Below are 22,593 nucleotides of genomic sequence, written 5' to 3' on the forward strand. Positions count from 1 at the left end.
AAGGGAAAATAATAGCATTCTTAATACAGAATGCTAAGTAAATTAGGGATGGAGGGGGTTAAAAAAAAATATATAATTAAACTCACCTCATCCACTTGTTAGCGGTGCCCGGCTCGTCGTCTTTCTTCTTCTTTGATGACCTGGGAGGAAAAGGACCTTTGGTGACGTCACTGCGCTAATCACATGGTCCATCACCATGGTGATGGACCATGTGACGGACCATGTGATGAGCGCAGTGACTTCACCAAAGGTCCTTTTCCTCCCAGGTCCTCAAAGAAGAAGAAAGAAGACAATCCGGGCTGCGCGAACAAGTGGATGAGGTGAGTTTAAATATATATATGCTTGAAAAAGGCTCATTTAGAGCCGAAACGTTGCACCGGATGGTTGAATAAAGGAATCACACATTTTTTTCATCTGACTGGAGTGCCGTCCATTTTCTGGATTTATATATATATATATATATATATATATATATATATATATATATATATATATATATATATATAAATTTGTTATTTTATTTTTTTAACCCCTCCATCCCTAATTTACTTTCTGTATTAAGAATGTAAAATCTACACAACACCTAACCCAAACCCGAACTTCTGTGAAGAAGTCCGGGTTCGGGTCTGGGTACCAAGCATGCCGATTTTTCTCACGCGCGTGCAAAACGCATTAAAACGCTTTGCACTCACGCAGAAAAATTGTTCATTTTTCTGCAACACACCTGCATCTTGTCCGGCCCTCACATGCGATGCCCGTGTGAAAGAGGCCTAATAGTTATCCCCTTTCCAGTGGATAGAGCCTAACTTCTCACAGCCAGAATACCACTTGAACCCTCATGCTGTTTTATACAGATTTTCTAAAAACACTAAACTCACAAATCATTGATAAAAGTTGATACCGCATAAAAGAGAGGGAATCATTTCCTGCTGGTGACTGGCCGAGGGGAGGCTCTTAAACAAGCGGCATGACTTACCAACCTTTGTTCTACTGCTGCAAGGCAGTGGTGGGCAGCCTGGACACAAACAGTATTGTTTGCATAAGGAGGGGGAAATGGGAGATTTCATAATTTGCTGTGTTCTGATTACAAAATAAGACCACACAGGATCAAAGTAGATTTTTTTTCCTAATTCTATTGCATTTTTACTGTTCCTTTTACAGACCTCTGCATATTTTTAACAAGGAGTTGTCCTGTTCACTTGAATGGAAGGAGCCATCCCATTGAAGTGAATGGGGATGGCAAAGTTGTAATTACACCTGCTCACTGCTGCTATGTCAATGGAGAGGATGTATACACTGAAGATGACATAGCACTCAAACGAGTGTTGCGTTCTTTTCAAACAGCTGATCCGCGGGGTTGCCGGCTGTCAGGCTGCTGCCAATTTAATATTGATGGCCTATTCGGAGGATAGATCATCAGTATCAAAAAAGCAGAGAACTCCTGCTTTTCAGCCCAAGCAGGGTGAGAAAGTCATGGGTCTGCTTTAGCTGTTCATATCTTGGGATTGATAGCATCTAGCGATATGGGCCTTGTCTAGCTTTCAAACAAGAATCACAGAGAAAGCAGAGTCACAGCAGTATCTGCTGTACATTGGGAGATATAGCTGTTAGAAATCTGGTCAGGAGTGAAAGCAGGTAAACTTGCTTTTACTTTCACTTTAAGCTGCACCCCGATTTCTAACAGTTATATCTTCCGATGTAGTGGAAAAAATGCTGCTATTCTTGTTTTGTTTAAAATCTTGGAATGCTATTTCCAGCCCCCAGATATGAGTGGTTAAAGCAGCCCCCTTCAGTCTGGAGGAGGGGAGGGGCAGTTAGGGGAGCTGACAAATGCAGGAGGAAAGAAAAAAATACAAAAAAAATATGTACGCTGCTCGCAAAAAAGTTAGGGATATTTGGCTTATGGGTGAAATTTCAGATAGAACATAAAATGCACTCTAACCTTTACAGGTGCACTTAATGTGGCCTTCTATAATCTTTTGAATGCACAAATGTTTCAGTACTTTTTGCACAACTTGCTGTTCTCTAAGGTTTGGTTCTCACTAGCGTTAGGGATTCATCTTCATGGACGACAATGCGCCAGCTTCTCGAGGTCGCATCATTAGGGAATGGCTGCTGGAGACTGGGGTACCTCAAATGAAGTGTCCTGCACTTTCTACAGATCTAAATCTCATTGAAAACCTATGGGATCAGCTGAGTCGCCATGTAGATCCTCGTAACTCTGTACCCCACAACCTCAATGACCTGCGGGCCGCCCTTCAAGAAGAGTGGGATGCCATGCCTCAGCAGACAATAAGTCTACTTGTGAACAGCATGAGATGTGGTTGTCATGCTGTAATTGATACTCAAGGCCACATGAGAATTTTTTGAGACATTGACATTTTTTGTGGGGGTATACTAACCACTGTTGTTGGCTTTTGTTTCAATAAATTGTTTGAGATGAGGAAATCACCATTGCATGCTTCTACTCAAATGGCCTACTTTCATTATATAATATCACTTTACAGTGAACTTTTTACATTTTCCATAAATTTCACCTGAAGACCAAATATGTGTATATATGTAGATATATATATATATATTTATTAGGCGGGAACGGATAAAAAGTATTCAGGTTTCTTTTTAATAGCATTCACCTTATATAAATTACGTTACCTTTTTTTTCTGTGGATCGGTATGATTATGTTGATACTAATTACAAACCGGATTCCAAAAAAGTTGGGACACTATACAAATCGTGAATAAAAACTGAATGAAAACTGAATGCAATGATGTGGAGGTGCCAACTTCTAATATTTTATTCAGAATAGAACATAAATCACGGAACAAAAGTTTAAACTGAGAAAATGTATCATTTTAAGGGAAAAATATGTTGAATCAGAATTTCATGGTGTCAACAAATCCCCAAAAAGTTGGGACAAGGCCATTTTCACCACTGTGTGGCATCTCCCCTTCTTCTTACAACACTCAACAGACGTCTGGGGACCGAGGAGACCAGTTTCTCAAGTTTAAAAATAGGAATGCTCTCCCATTCTTGTCTAATACAGGCCTCTAACTGTTCAATCGTCTTGGGCCTTCTTTGTTGCACCTTCCTCTTTATGATGTGCCAAATGTTCTCTATAGGTGAAAGATCTGGACTGCAGACTGGCCATTTCAGTACCCGGATCCTTCTCCTACGCAGCCATGATGTTGTAATTGATGCAGAATGTGGTCTGGCATTATCTTGTTGAAAAATGCAGGGTCTTCCCTGAAAGAGATGACGTCTGGATGGGAGCATATGTTGTTCTAGAACCTGAATATATTTTTCTGCATTGATGGTGCCTTTCCAGACATGCAAGCTGCCCATGTCACACACACTCATGCAACCCCATACCATCAGAGATGCAGGCTTCTGTACTGAGCGTTGATAACAACTTGGGTTGTCCTTGTCCTCTTTGGTCCGGATGACATGGCGTCCCAGATTTCCAAAAAGAACTTCGAATCATGACTCGTCTGACCACAGAACAGTCTTCCATTTTGCCACATTCCATTTTAAATGATCCCTGGCCCAGTGAAAACACCTGAGCTTGTGGATCTTGCTTAGAAATGACTGCTTCTTTGCACTGTGGAGTTTCAGCTGGCAACGGCGGATGGCACGGTGGATTGTGTTCACTGACAATGGTTTCTGGAAGTATTCCTGAGCCCATTCTGTGATTTCCTTTACAGTAGCATTCCTGTTTGTGGTGCAGTGTCGTTTAAGGGCCCGGAGATCACGGGCATCCAGTATGGTTTTACGGCCTTGACCCTTACGCACAGAGATTGTTTCAGATTCTCTGAATCTTCGGATGATGTTATGCACAGTTGATGATGATAGATGCAAAGTCTTTGCAATTTCTCGCTGGGTAACACCTTTCTGATATTGCTCCACTATCTTTCTGCGCAACATTGTGGGAATTGGTGATCCTCTACCCATCTTGGCTTCTGAGAGACACTGCCACTCTGAGAAGCTCTTTTTATACCCAATCATGTTGCCAATTGACCTAATTAGTGTTAATTGGTCTTCCAGCTCTTCGTTATGCTCAAATTTACTTTTTCCAGCCTCTTATTGCTACTTGTCCCAACTTTTTGGGGATTTGTTGACACCGTGAAAATTGGAATCAACGTATTTTTCCTTTAAAATGATACATTTACTCGGATTAAACGTTTGATCTGTCATCTACGTTCTATTACAAATAAAATATTGACATTTGCCATCTCCACATCATTGCATTCAGTTTTTATTCACAATTTGTTTAGTGTCCCAACTTTTTGGGAATCCGGTTTGTACATACCGTAATTATTTATGGCTTACTACTTTTACAGAATAAAAGCAATATTAAAAAAAGTTTAAGTATCGTCACCCTGCTCTGAGAACTATAACTTTTTTTGTTTCTCTCTCAATTAACCCTTAGGCTACCAGCGCCGTACATGTACGGCGCTGGTGCAATGTGTAAACATGACGCCTGCTCGCACATGCAACGGGTGTCATGGCCGGCAGATCTCTGCTGTTTCATACAGCAGAGACCTGCGGCTAATTACCGTGACCAGCAATAATGCAGATTGCTCGCGCTTCCGGGCTTCCTACCTATGCCCCGTGTGTCCAATCCGGGCATAGGTAGTTGCGCTGAATACTGGTAGCCTTAAAGGGTTTCTACCATCAGATTTTGCCATATGTAGCTGACTGACACTAGCGATGTGCTAGTGTCAGCAGTACATAAGTCTTCTTTGTTCACTTCTGTCTGCGGCCGTTCACCTAAAAAGTGTACTTTTATCCATATGCTAATGAGTCTCTAGGTGCTATGTGGTCGTCGAATCAGCACCTAGAGGCTCCGTCTACTGACTATTTTCACCACCCATGTAGTTCTTCTAGCCCGCCCCGCAACTCTTGATTGACATCCGATTTGCCTGCATCTGTCTAAATCCCGCGCCTGCGCCGTGCGCTTCTGTATTCGGCGCAGTGAGTGAATGCTGCGCTCCTGGTGCCGGCTTCCTCACTGCGCCTGCGCCGACTACGTTACAGTGAGGAAGCCGGCACCAGGAGTGCGGCATTCACTCACTGCGTCTGCTCCGAATACAGAAGCGCAGGCGCGGGATTTAGACAGATGCAGGCAAATCGTACGTCAATCAAAAGTTGTAGGGCGGGCTAGAAGAACTACATGGGAGAAAATGGTCAGTAGACGGAGCCTCTAGGTGCTGAGTCGACGCCCATAGTTTTTTAGGTGAACGGCCGCAGACAGAAGTGAACAAAGAAGACTGTTATGTACTGCTGACACTAGCACATCACTAGTGTCAGTCAGCTACATATGGCAAAATCTGATGGTAAAAACCCTTTAAAGAGTAGGCTAACAGTATTCAAACTGCAATTCTTATTTTAGCCACCAGATGGCAAGCCAGGATAAGAAATTAGCAAAATAACCTAATAATAAATTCCTGATCAACAAAAAAATAAATGTTATAAGCTCATATATGAGGCACATAATGATCACAAAAAAATTAAACATTTAAAAAAATAAATAAATACCTAAATAACAATAAATATAAACATCATGGGTATCACCGCGACTGAAAATGCCCATACTATTAAAATAGAAAAAGAAAATCCAATACGGCGAATGGCGTAACGGAAAAAAGGGTCAAAATTGCAGATTTTGCCATTTTTTTCATTGCTTCTCTTACCCAAAAAAATGTAATAAAATGTGATCAAAAAGTCACACCTACTCCAAAATGGTATTGATAAAAACTACAGATTATTCTGGAAAAAATGAGCTCCTAAACAGGTCGGTAGACATAAGTACAAAAAAGTTTTGGGGGTCAGAATATGGTGTTTCAAAAAAGCTTACATTTATTTTTACACTATTTAGACATAAATAACCTACACATATGGGGTATCGTGGGAACAAAACCTGTAAAACTGTGGAGGAGTTGCGTTTTTTTTTTCAAATTCCACCCAATTTGGAATTTGTTTAACGCTTCCCACTACATTTTATGCCATAATTAATGGAGGCAACAGAAAGTACAACCTGCCTGCAAAAAATAAGCCCTCATACAGCTATGTGAACGGAAATATAAAAAAGTTATGGCTAACGGAAAATAGGGAAGAAAAACAAAAATGAAAAAAACTCTTGTATCCTAAGGGTTAAGGGTGTTTTTCTGTGACACATTAATTTAGGAATATTTTGTTTCCATTTAAAAGAAAATAACTAAAATTTTATTACTCTTATTTATGTTCACTTGTTGCCATCATTTAAAAAAAATACCTTTATTTTGGGGATAATTAATAGGTTTATAGTACCAACATTTCAAGATCTTTTCCCAAGTCTATTTTTGGGTGGATTTGAGGGGGCTATATATTATGACTATAGTTGAGCGAACACCTGGATGTTCGGGTTCAAGAAGTTTGGCCGAACTTCCCGGAAATGTTCGGGTTCGGGATCTGAACTCAACCCGAACTTCGCCCCGAACCCCACTGAAGTCAATGGGGACCCGAACTTTTCGGCACTAAAAAGGCTGTAAAACAGCCCAGGAAAGGGCTAGAGGGCTGCAAAAGGCAGCAAAATGTAGGTAAATCCCCTGCAAACAAATGTGGATAGGGAAATGAATAAAAATAAAATAAATAAAAATTTACCAATATCAATTGGAGAGAGGTCACATAGCAGAGAATATAGCTTCATGTCGCCCACCACTGGAACAGGCCACTGTCAGATATTTAGGCCCCGGCACCCAGACAGAGGAGAGAGGTCCCATAGCAGAGAATCAGGCTGCATGTCACCCACCACTGGAACAGGCCACTGGCAGATATTTAGGCCCCGGCACCCAGACAGAGGAGAGGTTCATTCAACTTTGGGTTGCCCCGCAATATAATGGTAAAATTAAAAAAAGAGGATTGAATGAAGTGCCCTGGAGTACAATAATATATTGTTAAGGGGAGGTAGTTATAAATGTCTAATCTGCACACGGGATGGACAGGTCCTGTGGGATCCATGCCTGGTTAATTTTTATGAACGTCAGCTTGTCCACATTGGCTGTGGATAGGCAGCTGCGTTTGTCTGTAATGACGCCCCCTGCCATGCTGAATACACGTTCAGACAAAACGCTGGCCGCCGGGCAGGCCAGCACCTCCAAGGCATAAAAAGCTAGCTCTGGCCACGTGGACAATTTGGAGACCCAGAAGTTGAATGGGGCCGAACCATCAGTCAGTACGTGGAGGGGTGTGCACACGTACTGTTCCACCATGTTAGTTGCCTCCTGCTAACACGTTCCGTATCAGGTGGTGGTGCAGTTAGCTGTGGCGTGGTGACAAAACTTTTCCACATCTCTGCCATGCTAAGCCTGCCCTCAGAGGAGCTGGCCGTGACACAGCTGCGTTGGCGAACTCTTGCTCCTCCTCTACCTTTGCCTTGGGCTTCCACTTGCTCCCCTGTGACATTTGGGAATGCTCTCAGTAGCGCGTCTACCAACGTGCGCTTGTACTCGCGCATCTTCCTATCACACTCCAGTGCAGGAAGTAAGGTAGGCACATTGTGTTTGTACTGGGTATCCAGCAGGGTGGCAACCCAGTAGTCCGCACACGTTAAAATGTGGGCAACTCTGCTGTCGTTGCGCAGGACCTGCAGCATGTAGTCGCTCATGTGTGCCAGGCTGCCCAGAGGTAAGGACAAGCTGTCCTCTGTGGGAGGCGTATCGTCATCGTCCTCCGTTTCCCCCCAGCCACGCACCAGTGATAGGCCTGAGCTGCGTTGGGTGCCACCCCGCTGTGAACATGCTTCATCCTCGTCCTCCAGTAGTGGGCCCTGTCTGGCCACATTTGTACCTGGTCTCTGCTGTTGCAAAAAACCTCCTTCTGAGTCACTTCTAAGAGACTGGCCTGAAAGGGCTAAAAATGACCCCTCTTCCTCCTCCTCCTCCTCCTCCTGGGCCACCTCCTTTTCCATCATCGCCCTAACTGTTTTCTCAAGGAGACATAGAAGTGGTATTGTAACGCTGATAACGGCGTCTTCGCCACTGGCCATGTTGGTGGAGTACTCAAAACAGCGCAATAGGGCACACAGGTCTCGCATGGAGGCCCAGTCATTGTTGGTGAAGTGGTGCTGTTCCGCAGTGCGACTGACCCGTGCGTGCTGCAGCTGAAACTCCACTACGGCCTTGCTTCTGCTCGCACAGTCTGTCCAGCATGTGCAAGGTGGAGTTCCACCTGGTGGGCACGTCGCATATGAGGTGGTAAGCGGGAAGGCCGAAGTTACGCTGTAGCGCAGACAGGCGAGCAGAGGCAGGATGTGAACGCCGGAAGTGCGCACAGACGGCCCGCACTTTATGCAGCAGCTCTGACATGTCGGGGTAGTTGTGAATGAACTTCTGCACCACCAAATTCAGCACATGCGCCAGGCAAGGGATGTGCGTCAAACCGGCTAGTCCGAGAGCTGCCACGAGAATTCGCCCATTATCGCACACCACCAGGCCGGGCTTGAGGCTCACCGGCAGCAACCACTCGTCGGTCTGTTGTTCAATACCCCGCCACAACTCCTGCGCTGTGTGGGGCCTGTCCCCCAAACATATGAGTTTCAGAATGGCCTGCTGACGTTTACCCCGGGCTGTGCTGAAGTTGGTGGTGAAGGTGTGTGGCTGACTGGATGAGCAGGTGGAAGAAGAGGAGGAGGAAGTGGAGTAGGAGGAGGAGGCTACAGGAGGCAAAGAATGTTGCCCTGTGATCCTTGGCGGCGGAAGGACGTGCGCCAAAGAGCTCTCCGCCTGGGGCCCAGCCGACACTACATTTACCCAGTGTGCAGTTAGGGAGAATAGCGTCCCTGGCCGTGCTTACTGGTCCACGTATCTGTGGTTAGGTGGACCTTGCCACAGATGGCGTTGCGCAGTGCACACTTGATTTTATCGGATACTTTGTTGTGCAGCGAAGGCACGGCTCTCTTGGAGAAGTAGTGGCGGCTGGGAACAACATACTGTGGGACAGCAAGCGACATGAGCTGTTTGAAGCTGTCTGTGTCCACCAGCCTGAATGACAGCATTTCATAGGCCAGTAGTTTAGAAATGCTGGCATTCAGGGCCAGGGATCGAGGGTGGCTAGGTGGGAATTTACGCTTTCTCTCAAATGTTTGTGAGATGGAGAGCTGAACGCTGCCGTGTGACATGGTGGAGATGCTTGGTGACGGAGGTGGTGGTGTTGGTGGTACATCCTCTGTTTGCTGGGCGGCAGGTGCCAACGTTCCTCCAGAGGTGGAGGAAGAGGCCGAGGCAGCAGCAGATGAGGTAGCAGGGGGAGCCTGAGTGAGTTCCTTGTTTTTAAGGTGTTTACTCCACTGCAGTTCATGCTTTGCATGCAGATGCCTGGTCATGCAGGTTGTGCTAAGGTTCAGAACGTTAATGCCTCGCTTCAGGCTCTGATGGCACAGCGTGCAAACCACTCGGGTCTTGTCGTCAGCACATTGTTTGAAGAACTGCCACGCCAGGGAACTCCTTGAAGCTGCCTTTGGGGTGCTCGGTCCCAGGTGGCGGTGGTCAGTAGCAGGCGAACTCTATTGGCGGCGGGTGTTCTGCTTTTGCCCACTGCTCCCTCTTTTGCTACGCTGTTGGCTCGGTCTCACCACTGCCTCTTCCTCCGAACTCTGAAAGTCAGTGGCACGACCTTCATTCCATGTGGGGTCTAGGACCTCATCGTCCCCTGCATCGTGTTCCTCCCTGACCTCCTGTTCAGTCTGCACACTGCAGAAAGACGCAGCAGTTGGCACCTGCGTTTCATCATCATCAGAGACGTGCTGAGGTGGTATTCCCATGTCCTCATCATCAGAAAACATAAGTGGTTGTGCGTCAGTGTATTCTATGTCTTCCACCGCTGGGGAAGGGCTAGGTGGATGCCATTGAGAAACCCTGCCAGCAGAGTCTTCAAACAGCATAAGAGACTGCTGCATAAGTTTAGGCTCAGACAGTTTCCCTGATACGCATGGAGGTGATGTGACAGACTGATGGGCTTGGTTTTCATGCGCCATCTGTGCACTTTCTGCAGAAAACTGGGTGGGAGATAATGTGAACGTGCTGGATCCACTGTCGGCCACCCAATTGACTAATGCCTGTACCTGCTCAGGCCTTACCATCCTTAGAACGGCATTGGGCCCCACCAAATATCGCTTTAAATTCTGGCGTCTACTGGGACGTGAGGTAGTTGGTACACTAGGACGTGTGGCTGTGGCAGAACGGCCACATCCTCTCCCAGCACCAGAGGATCCACTAACACCACCACGACCATGTCCGCGTCCCTTACTAGATATTTTCCTCATTGTTACCGTTCACCACAATAAAAAAAAAAATATTTGGCCCAATGTATTGAATTCAAATTCAATACAGGCACCTAACACTATCTGGCTATCTATTTAGTTCCGTATTACACTAATACAGGCACAGCAGAAACCACTGATTTAGGGAATTGCTAATTTGGGAATTGTATTTCAACCAAGAACAAAAACTGTGCTTTGACGGACACTAAATAACTTGACCAGCCACAGCAGTAACCGGGGATTTAGCTGAATATAAATTGTAGGCCTAGTATTTAGGCCCTGGATGGATGACAGGTATCCCTTTACGGACAGAATTACACTTGGAGATGCACGGTAGCGTGTGAAGTTATTGAGAATGACCCTATCAGCACCTTCAATGTACAGTAATGTACCCTTTTATGGATAGATTTAAACTTGGCCTGCTACAGCAGAAACCACTGATTTAGGGAATTGCTAATTTGGGAATTGTATTTCAACCCAGACAAAAACTGTGCTTTGACGGACACTAATTAACTTGACCAGCCACAGCAGTAACCTCGGATTTAGCTGAATATAAATTGTAGGCCTAGTATTTAGGCCCTGGATGGATGACAGGTATTCCTTTACTGACAGAATTACACTTGGAGATGCACGGTAGCGTGTGAAGTTATTGAGAATGACCCTATCAGCACCTTCAATGTAATATACCCTTTTATGGATAGATTTAAACTTGGCCTGATACAGCAGAAACCACAGATTTATGGAATTGCTAATTTGGGAATTGTATTTCAACCCAGAAAAAAATATATCCTTTGCCGGACAGCAGACAGTATTACAATTGGCTAGCCACAGCTGAAACACCAGATTTAGGATACTGCTATTTTGGCAATTGTATTTCACCCCTCAATAAAATAGCAAGCACAGCCAAGCCCCTGATGTAGGATATAGCAAAAAAAAAAAAAAAACACTATTGATGGTTAAATGGACTTGGTGGCAGCTTGTGCTGGCGCACCACAAGACACAAAATGGCCGCCGATCACCCCAGAAAAAAGTGACAGAAAAACACTCTGGGCAGCCTAAAAACAGTGAGCAATTAACTAGCAGAAGTTGAATGATACACAGCTGTAGATCGATCACTTCAGTAAGTGTTTTTGATGAGTAAATCCCTGCCTAATCTGGCCCTAACAGCAGCAGCTGCATCCTCTCCCTACACTGATCAGAGCAGAGTGCCGTGCGGCGCTACGTGACTCCAGCTTAAATAGAGGCTGGGTCACATGCTGAACTGGCCAATCACAGCCATGCCAATAGTAGGCATGGCTGTGATGGCCTCTTGGGGCAAGTAGTATGACGCTTGTTGATTGGCTGCTTTGCAGCCTTTCAAAAAGCGGCAAGAAAGCGCCGAACACCGAACCCAGACTTTTACGTAAATGTTCGGGTCCATGTCACGAACACCCCAAAATTCGGCACGAACCCGAACTATACAGTTCGGGTTCGCTTATCCCTAATTATGACACAAACCCAATCCGCAAAAAAAAAAAATGCACCCCTCAAAGTAGTATTTAAAATTGCGTTTAGGAAGTCTAACACCTTAGGTGTTTAACAGGAATTAATGCAAAATATAAGTGAAAGTTTAAAAATTCTTTACTATCTCATAGATGTTGTAAACTTATGCAAATTTATCATGGTGGTTCATGATGGATGATAAATGTGGTGACTGGTTAGACACTTATCTAACTCTGTACTAACTATTGGATGGCTTACATTGCAACAGGATTTGATTCTAGAATTGTAGTGCAGTTTTGGAGTAAAATGTTGCATCTAGGTTCATGCCCTTTTCCCAATAAGCCATTCCCTTTTGCTGGTAAGTCAGAAAGTTGGCGCAGTGAACTTATCTTAACTTAGATGTCAGTTTGCGGTCAAATTGTGATGTAATTTGCAACCTTGTCTATTTTCATTAACATTCGTAAATAAGGACCAATAATTCTATTGCCAATTCTGCAGTGTTTAGAAACTTATATTTGGCCCCGCTGGGCCAATTTGGGTAATCCATTATTTAGGATGCTTTTTTGGCAACATTGCAAGGTGCTAAAACATAAGAAACCCCTCAAAAGACACCTATTAGAATTAGGCCTCCTGCACATGACTTTACTGGCCGTTTTTTGCGTTTTGTATACGGAACCATTAATTTCAATGGTTCCGCAAAAAAAACGGAATGTACTCCGTATGCATTCAGTTTCCGTATTTCCATTTTTCCGTTCCGTTTAAAGATAGAACATGTTCTATTATTGGCCGTAAATCACGTTCCGTGGCTCCATTCAAGTCAATGGGTCCGCAAAAAAACGGAACACATACGGAAATGCATCCGTATGTCTTCCGTTTCTGTTTCGTTTTTTGCGGAACCATCTATTGAAAGTGTTATGCCCAGCCCAATTTTATCTATGTAATTACTGTATACTGTATATGCCATACGGAAAAACGGAACAGAAACACAACGGAAACAAAAAACGGAACAACGGATCCGTGAAAAACGGACCGCAAAACACTGAAAAAGCCATAGTCGTGTCAGGAGGCCTTAGGCTACTTTCACATTAGCGTTTTTCTTTTCCGGCATAGAGTTCCGTCTCAGGGGTTCTATACCGGAAAATAACTCATCAGGCATATCCCCATGCATTCTGAATGGAGAGTAATCCGTTCAGGATGCATCAGGATGTCTTCAGTTCAGTCATTTTGACTGATCAGGCAAAAGAGAAAACCGTAGCATGCTACGGTTTTATCTCCGGCGTAAAAAACTGAAGACTTGCCTAAATGCCAGATCCGGCATTTTTTTTCCAAAGGAATGTATTACTGCCGGATCCAGCATTCAAAATACCAGAATGCCGGATCCGTCCTTCCGGTCTGCGCATGCGCAGACCTTTAAAAATGAGAAGAAGAAAAAATACCGTATCCGTTTTGCCTGATGACACCGGAAAAACGGATCCGGTATAGCAATGCATTTTTCTGACTGACCAGGCATTTTTCAGACTGATCAGGATCCTGATGTATGGCAATACCCTATACGTGATTATAATAGGGGGTCGAGCCATATACCGGTCTTGGCGGTATGGTGATATCGCTGTTTCCTAATAACCGCGGTATTTTGTGACATCAAAAAAAAGGTCCTGTGCGCTGACCACTTCAAAATCTGCGTCCGCCCTTCCTATGTGCTATGCCAGGATTTAGCTGAGCTGAACGGGCCCCTGCTTCACTCAACTGAAAGCTCTCCTGTAATGATTTGCTGCTATTCAGAGCTTTCAAATGAGCCGGGAGGGCTCAGACAGGAGCCCACTCAGCTAACTCCTGGCTACGGATCGACCAATTATCGGAACTACCGATATTATTGGCCAATATTAAGGATTTTGCACATTATCAGTATCTGCATCTAACCTTGCTGATATGCCGATAATGCGTATAAAGCGAATACTAGTGAGCGCTTATGGAAGCGCTAACTAGTATGCATCGGGTGTCGAGAGCAGGGAAGAAGCGCAGCAAGCGCTTCCGATGCTCACCCTCCCTGGTCTTCTTTGATGGGGCCCACGCTACACTGTCCTGACCCCATACAGCGCCAGGACATAGTGCACGCACTATGACCTGACGCTGCACGCTATCAGGTGACAGTGCAGAGTAGACCGGAGAACACAGGGGAGCGCGACACCGGACCCGAGATGAAGAGGAGCCGTGGCGCAGGAGAGGTGAGGAGTTTTATTTAATTTATTCATCTGAGATCTGATAGGGGTTAAATAAAGTCTGATCTGAGGTCTGATATGGGTTAAAGTCTGATCTGAGGTCTGATAAGGGTTAAATAAAGTCTGATCTGAGGACTGATAAGGGTTAATAAAGTCAGTGAGAGGGGGGGGGGTGGAAATTGGCATTTGGCACTAGTATATAATAAATGTAAATTATAAATTGAGTACCAACTAAGGGCTTTATTAATTAATAATTTACAGTACATTTATAATATACTAGTGCCAAATGCAAATTTCCACCACCTCAGTGACTACCAACTAATATAATATATATTACAATATATAAAATATCGGTATAAATTATCGGCCTGAAAGTTCACAGATTATTGATTATCGGCTCTAAAACATCAATATCGGTCGATACCTACTCCTGGCATAGCACATCAGAAGATCAGAGAGCACAGGCAGAAGCAGCGATCCGTACACAGCGCTTACTGTGGCCCTATTCCATGGTACATTGCGATCATTACACCTCTGCTATGTCAGCGGTGTGCAAATGTAGGGATTTTACCGCGCTTAGAAGACAACTTCAGATGCCTATTTCTCTATTAAAAATAAATCTAATAAAATTAATAAAATATGTTACAAAAATTATTTTAGGACATTTCCAGCCATTATAAATAAAGTTTGTTAAAAGTTAGGTTGCTCTTTAAAAATCCATATTGATCCTATATACTTTTAATAAATTTTGCAATATAAACCCAATGTAACAGGATTTATTTTTCTTCTAATTTTTTCTTCTTTTTTTGTTCAATTTAGGCATCATGGCTGGCTCCAACCGGTCTGGGGATTTGAAAGATGCTCAAAAGTCTATCCCATTTGGAACAATTTTGGCGATTGCAACCACATCTTTTATATGTATCTTTTACTATATATCGAGTACGGTATATACTGGTATTTTTGGTCAACATCTGCATTCAGACCAAAACTTCCACAATCGTTTTCTCTTCAGCAGTTGTAAACGTAGAAAATGTTTCAATACTCTATGTTCACATTAGCATTATGATCTCCATTTAGAACAGAAGCCTCGGTGCTGGATTCGTATTTGTATGATGTGTGCCCAATGGGGCCCATTGACTTGTAATGGTATCTGTAATGTACTGTCATTTGGATGTGAAGAATAGTATGGTACAGAGTATGATAGTTCATAACATACTTTTCACCAAGTCCTCTCTATGACGGCACCCCTGAGATGGCTTTGCGTCTATCACTGACAAGAAGAAGATACAGAGAGGTTAAATTGACCCTTGCACCTTTGGTCTTTTTCCTGTCCCTGTGTAGGGCAAACCTATAGAGTGTTCAGAATGGTTTAGCTCTGATGAATAAAGAAGAATTTATATTTGGATGAAAGAGGTTGTTCACCCCTTGGGGTCTTTTGAGCAGACCACCCCCAGCATGTTTGAACTGCTGAGGGAATCATACTCACCTGATCCCCGATGCTAGGTTCTGGCACCTTTGCTTCATATGCACCACCACAGCTCTTACATTTCCCCATGTCAACACCCTATTTGATGAGACAATTGGCTGCTGCTGCGGTGACATATCCCTATGTGTAATGTCACCTGAGGGATAGGTCGGTGCTTTTGGCTGGAGCAGCAACATGACCTGCATCAAACAGGATTTTGACCTGGGGAGACCGGAGAGCTGTGGTGGTATGCAGGGAATGAAGGAGCCAGAACCCAGCGGCAGGGATCAGGTAAGAATGAATCAATAAGAAAAATAAGAAAAGTGTGACTACACTTACCAGTAATTAGGTTTCCTTGAAGTTTACACGATATCTGACACAGACAGTATACACGCACACCGATGGTAAATTGGCCCCCTCCACCACAGGTCTGGTTATTCTACGGGAGGGGTCTACACGAAAGGCACCCAGGAGTGAGCAACTCCTTTAAGAATGCAAGATGGTAAAGCTAGCAGCAACTTGCCCTTCTTTTTAGTAGTGTCGCTGGGTTATAGAACTTCTTTTCACACTTTATTCCTGTTGTAGCACTTCAAGGATGTTTATGCAGCAGGGCCAAAGAAGAATGGACTGCCACCAGACCAAGCCTTCAGCTTGATTTCTCAATGAATTGCTCAGGCATAGACCTTCTGGCCACAATAAAAAACAGGAAAGTTCACCTGTTCTGTTTCCTGAATCAAAGGTACTATCCTACAGTCATAGATGCTGCTGTTTCCTGAATCAAAGGGACTATCCTACAGTCATAGATGAATTAATGTATCCATAAATGTAAAAATGTTAAGTTATCTAAAATGAAAATCCCAACTAAAGAAGGATCCGGAATCGCTGTCCCCCAAACATGTGTATAAAGGTAGTAATATGTTGCATCAATCCATGCCAGTCACCTCTATATGGCATCATACCACACAGAAATGTTTATGGGTTGGATTTAACTGCTAACTTTGCGGGTTTTCCCATGCACCAGTGTCAACAGTATGCCGAGTACCAAGTATACCGGAGAACATTCAGTGAAAGGGGATCATATGGACGTAAACAACTCGACGAGAGGGATCAGAGGAAGAGGTCGATGAATGGCTGAGCAAAATTAAGCAAACTGCATCCAAAAATAATGCTGGTGTTCCAGCTAATGAGTCCTTACGGACAGGTCTTGGTTCCCTAGCACCAATAGGCTGCAACAGCAGACGACCATTTTGAGTGCCATTGCTGTCTAAAAAAACCTGAAAAGCAAGATTGCAGTGTGCAAAAAAGTTGAATTGGATTTACTGAGCAATGAAAACATTGCCTGCTCAGATGAATCCAAATTTCTGTTGCACCATACCGATGGGAAGATTGAAATTTGGTGCAAATAGCATGAATCCTTGAACCCTTCATGCCACATGTCACCAGGCTAGTGCAGGTGGAATAATGGTGTGAGGAATGTTTTCTAAGTGAATTGTGGGTCTGGTCATACTTGTGGATGGACATTTTGACAGTAAAGCTTATTTAAGCATCTGACCCAAGTTTCACCCCTTCATGGCAGCTGTTTATCCTGTGGAAGAATGACACTTTTAGAAGGACAATGCACCATACCACAAGTGTTGTATAGTCATGGAATGATTCCAGCGAGTTTTCCTTGCTTCCTTGGTCTTCACAGACCCCAAATCTTAATCCTAGAAAGCTACTGTGGGTCCAGGTAGATTGGTCTGTCCAGAGCATGTCAGTACCTCTATCTAATTTGTGGCATCTGCTAAAACCTATCCTGTCTGCATGGGCCAGTATTCTTGCAGAATAATTTCAGAAACTAGTAGAATGCATGCCACAATAAATTACTGCTGCTCTGAAAGCTAAAGGAGGTACAACCCAGTACCAGATGTCTGGAATAAGGAGGCGATCCTGTTGGATTGAGATTAGGACTTCCTACCAATTTGGTTGTTTGGAAAACATTAAAGGTGGGGGGAAGGGGGCCAATTTAATCTGTGTGTGTCCTGTCTCTGTCAGATATTGTGAAAACCTAATTACCGAGTGGTAAGTGTAGTCATACTGTTCTTACTGATATGTTTGTGTGTCTCAATTTATGTAGAAACCCATAAAAGTCGGCTGCCTGAGCAAGGCCTTATTCACATACTGCAGATTTGGTCAGTACTTTGAATCTGTTGAGTGCATGCAAAAAAGAAAACCATAGGTGTTTCAATATATAGTATGTTGGGGATTCTTAAGATCCAGTACTGGTTCTTGCCTTAAAAATAACAGACCATATTTAATATACAATTTTCACTGGCACAGATGTCTGCATGTCTGCCAAATGGCCCACATGTGATATGTGACGACAAGCAGTATGCATCGTTTGGTAGCCTGTCCCAGCCCATAGCAAATACTGGCTACAGACATAGCATTTTTCCCCCAAAAACAATCATATGTGAATAGTTGTTTGAAAAGATTATCATCCTCACAAAATTTGATTGTCGTTTAAGGCGTTGTCCCAGACTAACATCTTATCACCTAAACACAGGACTGTGGATCATGAGGACAGAGGTCAAGCATGCCAGTGCTGCTCTACTCAAACTCTGGGGGACTGCAGGAGATGGTCGAGCGCTGTAGTTAGCAATGTTCTACAGACCCATAGACATTCTTGTGGTGAGTGGGGTTCCCAGCAGTCAGGCCCCCACTGATGAGACATTTATCATCTCTCCTGTATATATTTCAGAGTAAGAGTGCATTCACACAACCGTATGGATTTTTCAGTCCTCAAAATACAGACGACGTCCGTGTTGCATTGTTTTTTTTGTGTGGACCCATTTACTTCAATGGGTCTGTGGTCCGCATTTGCCTCGAAAAATAGGACATGTTCTACCCTTTGGAATGGACATACAGATGTGTGTACAACACACCGAAGGCATCTGTGTGCTTTCCACATGTCTGTTCTACAAAAGATAGAACATGTCCTATACTTGGCCACAAAATGTGGTTCACTGACCCATTGAAGAAAATGGGTCCACAAAAAAAAAAAAAAAAGTGTCACACTGAAGTCACCTGTACAGTCATGTGAATGCACTCTAAAACAAGATAAGATGATAATTTATGGTCCCTTCTCCATAGTCCTGTGTGGGGCCATCATTTAAAGAGCTTTCATTCTGTCTGTAGAACAATTTATATAGGATTGTGTGCTGCCAACCAGCAATCTTTCCCACATAAAGGATCCCATTACCTGTTTACACTGGGCAATGATCAGGAACGAGCGTTGTTATGAATGGTAGAATCTTTGTTCCAAAGCAACAAGCATAGTTAGAGGCGTTGGCCCATGAAGAATATTGTTTATAGTTAATTCCAGCCCATAATTATAAGCATTTTTGTATTTACACTTATTAAAAATCATTTTACCTCCCCAGATATTCCTGGAATAACGTTAGTGTAGCTCCAACTGTTTCTATTGAGTCTGTGTCCACCTGACTAAATGTGCCGCGGGGGACTCATGCTCAGTCTTGCCCCTCTCTCTGTTCTTTCAGGTATGCGGTGGTATCCCTGGTGTGATGAGCCTTCTGCTCCCAAAACTGCAGCCTTTTTGTGGCATTTTTGGAAACTTGCTGCAAAAAAACGATGTATTACTGCAACACAGTCTTCTCATTTGTCCCACATCTGCTATGAAACGAAGAAAAGACACTGCAGCTTCAGAAGCAACTGGATCACCACACCAGGGATCTCGAAGAGACTAGGCTGAGCGTGTATGTCCACCTCAGAACAATTACTAAGGGGGCACAAAGTCTGTTTAATAGAAACAAGAGGTAACGCTATTGTAATGTTATAAGTGTATATACAAAACATGATTATGGGTTGGATTTAACTAGAAAGAATTTGGTTTGTGGGTTATGTGTGTTACACTTATCAATTTACATAAGCTGAATATCAAATAGTTGTGTGCATGTCCCATATCTGATGTTCTAGGCAGACTTATAATCGCTCTACCAATGGAACTGTCCATTAGCAGTTAGGAGAAAAATCGCTACGTCAGCAGCCAGCTAAAGGCAGTGCATCACACATTTCTTTGTGTGGATACGGTATATATAGTGCAGTGATAGGGCGGCTTTTAGTTGCAGCAATGCAGTTCAAGACATGCCTCACCAGGAAGCAGGCCATCTTGCCGTTGTATCCGTTATGCCCGCAGTAGATGTACTCAGGCAGCTTAAAGGGAACCTGTCACCAGTTTTATGGTGTCCTAACTAAGGGCAACATAAATAAGTGACTGATTCTCTTAGCACAATGCTGGGTCACTTTCTTTAATTGACCCAGTCAATCTGCCAACATCTTGTATTGAAAAGCTCCAGCTGATAATGATGAGTCCTGAATATTCATGAGCTCCTGACTTTCCCCGCCCACCTGCTGCTGAATGACAGTTTGTTTCCATAGGAACCAGCAGCAGGTGGGCAGGGGAGTGGCTATAGCTCTGAATTAAATATACGCTGGACTCAAATCAGCTCATTAGCATGCGACATCTTTGTGTGTATATTATGAGGTAACCATCTGTCACACCAGTAAGTGAATACATCTAAGGCACTTTTTAATAGTTAATGATTGTATATAATTAGTTAGATTATAATCAAATATCCACATGACAGGTTCCCTTTAAGGCTACTTTCACACTTGTGCTGGAACTGCCTGCCGGATCCGGCAATCTGCATGCAAACGGACAGCATTTGTAGACTGATCCGGATCCGTCTTACAAATGCATTGCAAGAACGGATCGTCTCTCTGGATGTCATCGGGAGAAACGCATCTGTTATATATTTTTTCAAATTTTTACCAGTCTGCGCACGCGCAGACCAGAAGGACGGATCCGGCATTGCGGTATTTTTAATGCTGGATCTGGCACTAATACATTCAACTGATAATTTCCTCCGTCCAAAACTCAGTTCAGTGACTGAACTGAAGACAACCTGATGCATCCTGAACAGATTTCTCTCCATTCAGAATGCATGGGGATAAAACTGATCAGTTCTTTTCCGGCATTGAGCCCCTAGGACGGAACTCAGTGCCGGAAAAGAAAAACCGCTAGTGTGAAAGTACCCTTACCCAAATTAATCGTAATCCTTTGGGCGAGTTCACATATCACTTTCAAAGTTCAGTCTTTGCTGTGCTTTTAGTGAAATCGCAACAATTGATGTGTTTGCCACTAAATTTCACTTATTGATGCAAAAATACACCCTTTAACTGCTAAACCTCACTAATGGGTTTTCCAATTCTTTCACCATTAGGCCTCATGCACACAACCGTTGTTGTGTTCCATTCCGCAAAATGGGGTTCCGTTGTTCCGTGATCCGTTTTCGTTTTTGTTTCCGTGTGTCTTCCTTTATTTTTGGAGGATCACCAAAGGAAAGTAAAAAAAAGTCTAAGTCAAGTTTGCCATGCAAATGATAGGAAAAAAAACGGACACGGACGACAATCTTGTGTGCCTCCGCGTTTTTTCACGGTCCCATTGACTTGAATGGGTCCGCGAACCGTTTTCTGTGAAAAAAAATAGGACAGGTTATATTTTTTTGACAGACTGGAAACACGGATCACGGACGTGGATGACAAACGGTGCATTAGCCGAGTTTTCAACGGACGCATTGAAAGTCAATGGGTCCGCAGAAAATCACAAAAAACTGAACAACGGACACTGAATAAAACAACGGTCGTGTGCATGGGGCCTTAATCAGATACATATTGTGCGTGTTGTCAGATATAAACTTTTAATTTTTTTTAGCAATTTTGTCTATTTACATTTTTTTTTGCCCTAATATTCAGAATTGTTGCAAAACAAAGAAACCTAAGTTCTGATCTCATGGTGCTATGGTCTCCGCATGTAACAGAACCAGCAAGTGAAGTCTTCACTTTACCTTAAAGGACTCTAAACCTAAAAATATCCTGCTGCAGATGGAACTGTGTGCATAATGGTCCCAGAGGTAACTGTGCAGGCACCTGCTGCAATAAGCTAATATTAAGCAGGTTCCATGAGGCGTTTTGTTTTGGCTAATTGGGTTGTATACATACAATGCAGTCCTTTTGTTATTTTGCTGTAATTATTGCAGAACGGTAGCATTCTGACATGATTGTTCAAAAATGATATGTGAGCACAACCTTGCAGTAGCATGCGTTATACACTTGCTTGCTCCTTTCTTACCGGGGATGGTATTAATATAATTCATAAATACATCAGGCACTCAGCTTATTATTTTTAACACTTTTAGGGTCCATTCACACTTCCGCAAATGGGTCCGCATCCGTTTCGCAATTTTGTGGAACAGGTGTGGACCTATTTATTCTCTATGGGGACGGAATGGATGCGGACACACAGTGTGCTGTCCGCATCCGCATTTGCGGAGCGCGGCCCCGATCTTCCAGTCCGCAGCATCGCAAAAGATAGAACATGTCCTATTCTTGTCCGCAGCTGCGGACAAGAATAGGCATTTCTATAGGGGGTGCCGGCCGGGTGTGTTGCGATCCGAAATTTGCGGGTCCGCAACACACCACGGACGCGTGAATGGATACTTAGGCTACTTTCACACCGGCGTTTTTTCTTTCCGTTTGTGATATCCGTTCAGGGCTCTCACAAGCGGTCCAAAACGGATCAGTTTTGCCCTGATGCATTCTGAATGGAAAAGGATCTGCTCAGAATGCATCAGTTTGCCTCCGTTCAGTGACCATTCTGCTCTGGAGGCGACACCAAAACGCTGCATGCAGCGTTTCGGTGTCCGTCTGACAAAACTGAGCCAAACTGATCCATTTTCACTGACACACAATGTAAGTCAATGGGGACGGATCCGTTTTCTCTGACACAATCTGGCACAATAGAAAACGTATCCGTCCTCCATTGACTTTCAATGGTGTTCAAGACGGATCCGTCTTGGCTATGTTAAAGATAATACAAATGGATCTGTTCTGAACGGATGCATGCGGTTGTATTATCGGTGCGGATCCGTCTGTGCAGATCCATTACTGATCCGCAACGAACGCGAGTGTGAAAGTAGCCTTAGGGCTGTTTCACACGAGCGGATGCCGTGCGTGACATCCGCTCCGTGAATGACAGCCAAGACCCGATGCAGACTGCAGAAGCACGGAG

The 22,593-nt window shown here is 43.8% G+C and overlaps 1 protein-coding gene across 4 annotated transcripts in view; it reads left to right on the plus strand.

The window, feature by feature from the left end:
- The window catches only part of SLC12A7 (solute carrier family 12 member 7), a 408,366-nt gene that overhangs the window by 259,530 nt on the left and 126,243 nt on the right, over positions 1-22,593 (plus strand). For all 4 annotated transcript variants that reach the window (XM_040432155.1, XM_040432156.1, XM_040432158.1 and 1 more), the window contains one exon: positions 14,819-14,917. In XM_040432155.1, coding sequence (XP_040288089.1) covers positions 14,819-14,917 — 99 coding nt within the window. The remainder of the gene's footprint in view (positions 1-14,818; positions 14,918-22,593) is intronic.

This window comes from Bufo bufo, chromosome 5 (assembly GCF_905171765.1).
Source record: "Bufo bufo chromosome 5, aBufBuf1.1, whole genome shotgun sequence".
NCBI lineage: Eukaryota > Metazoa > Chordata > Amphibia > Anura > Bufonidae > Bufo > Bufo bufo.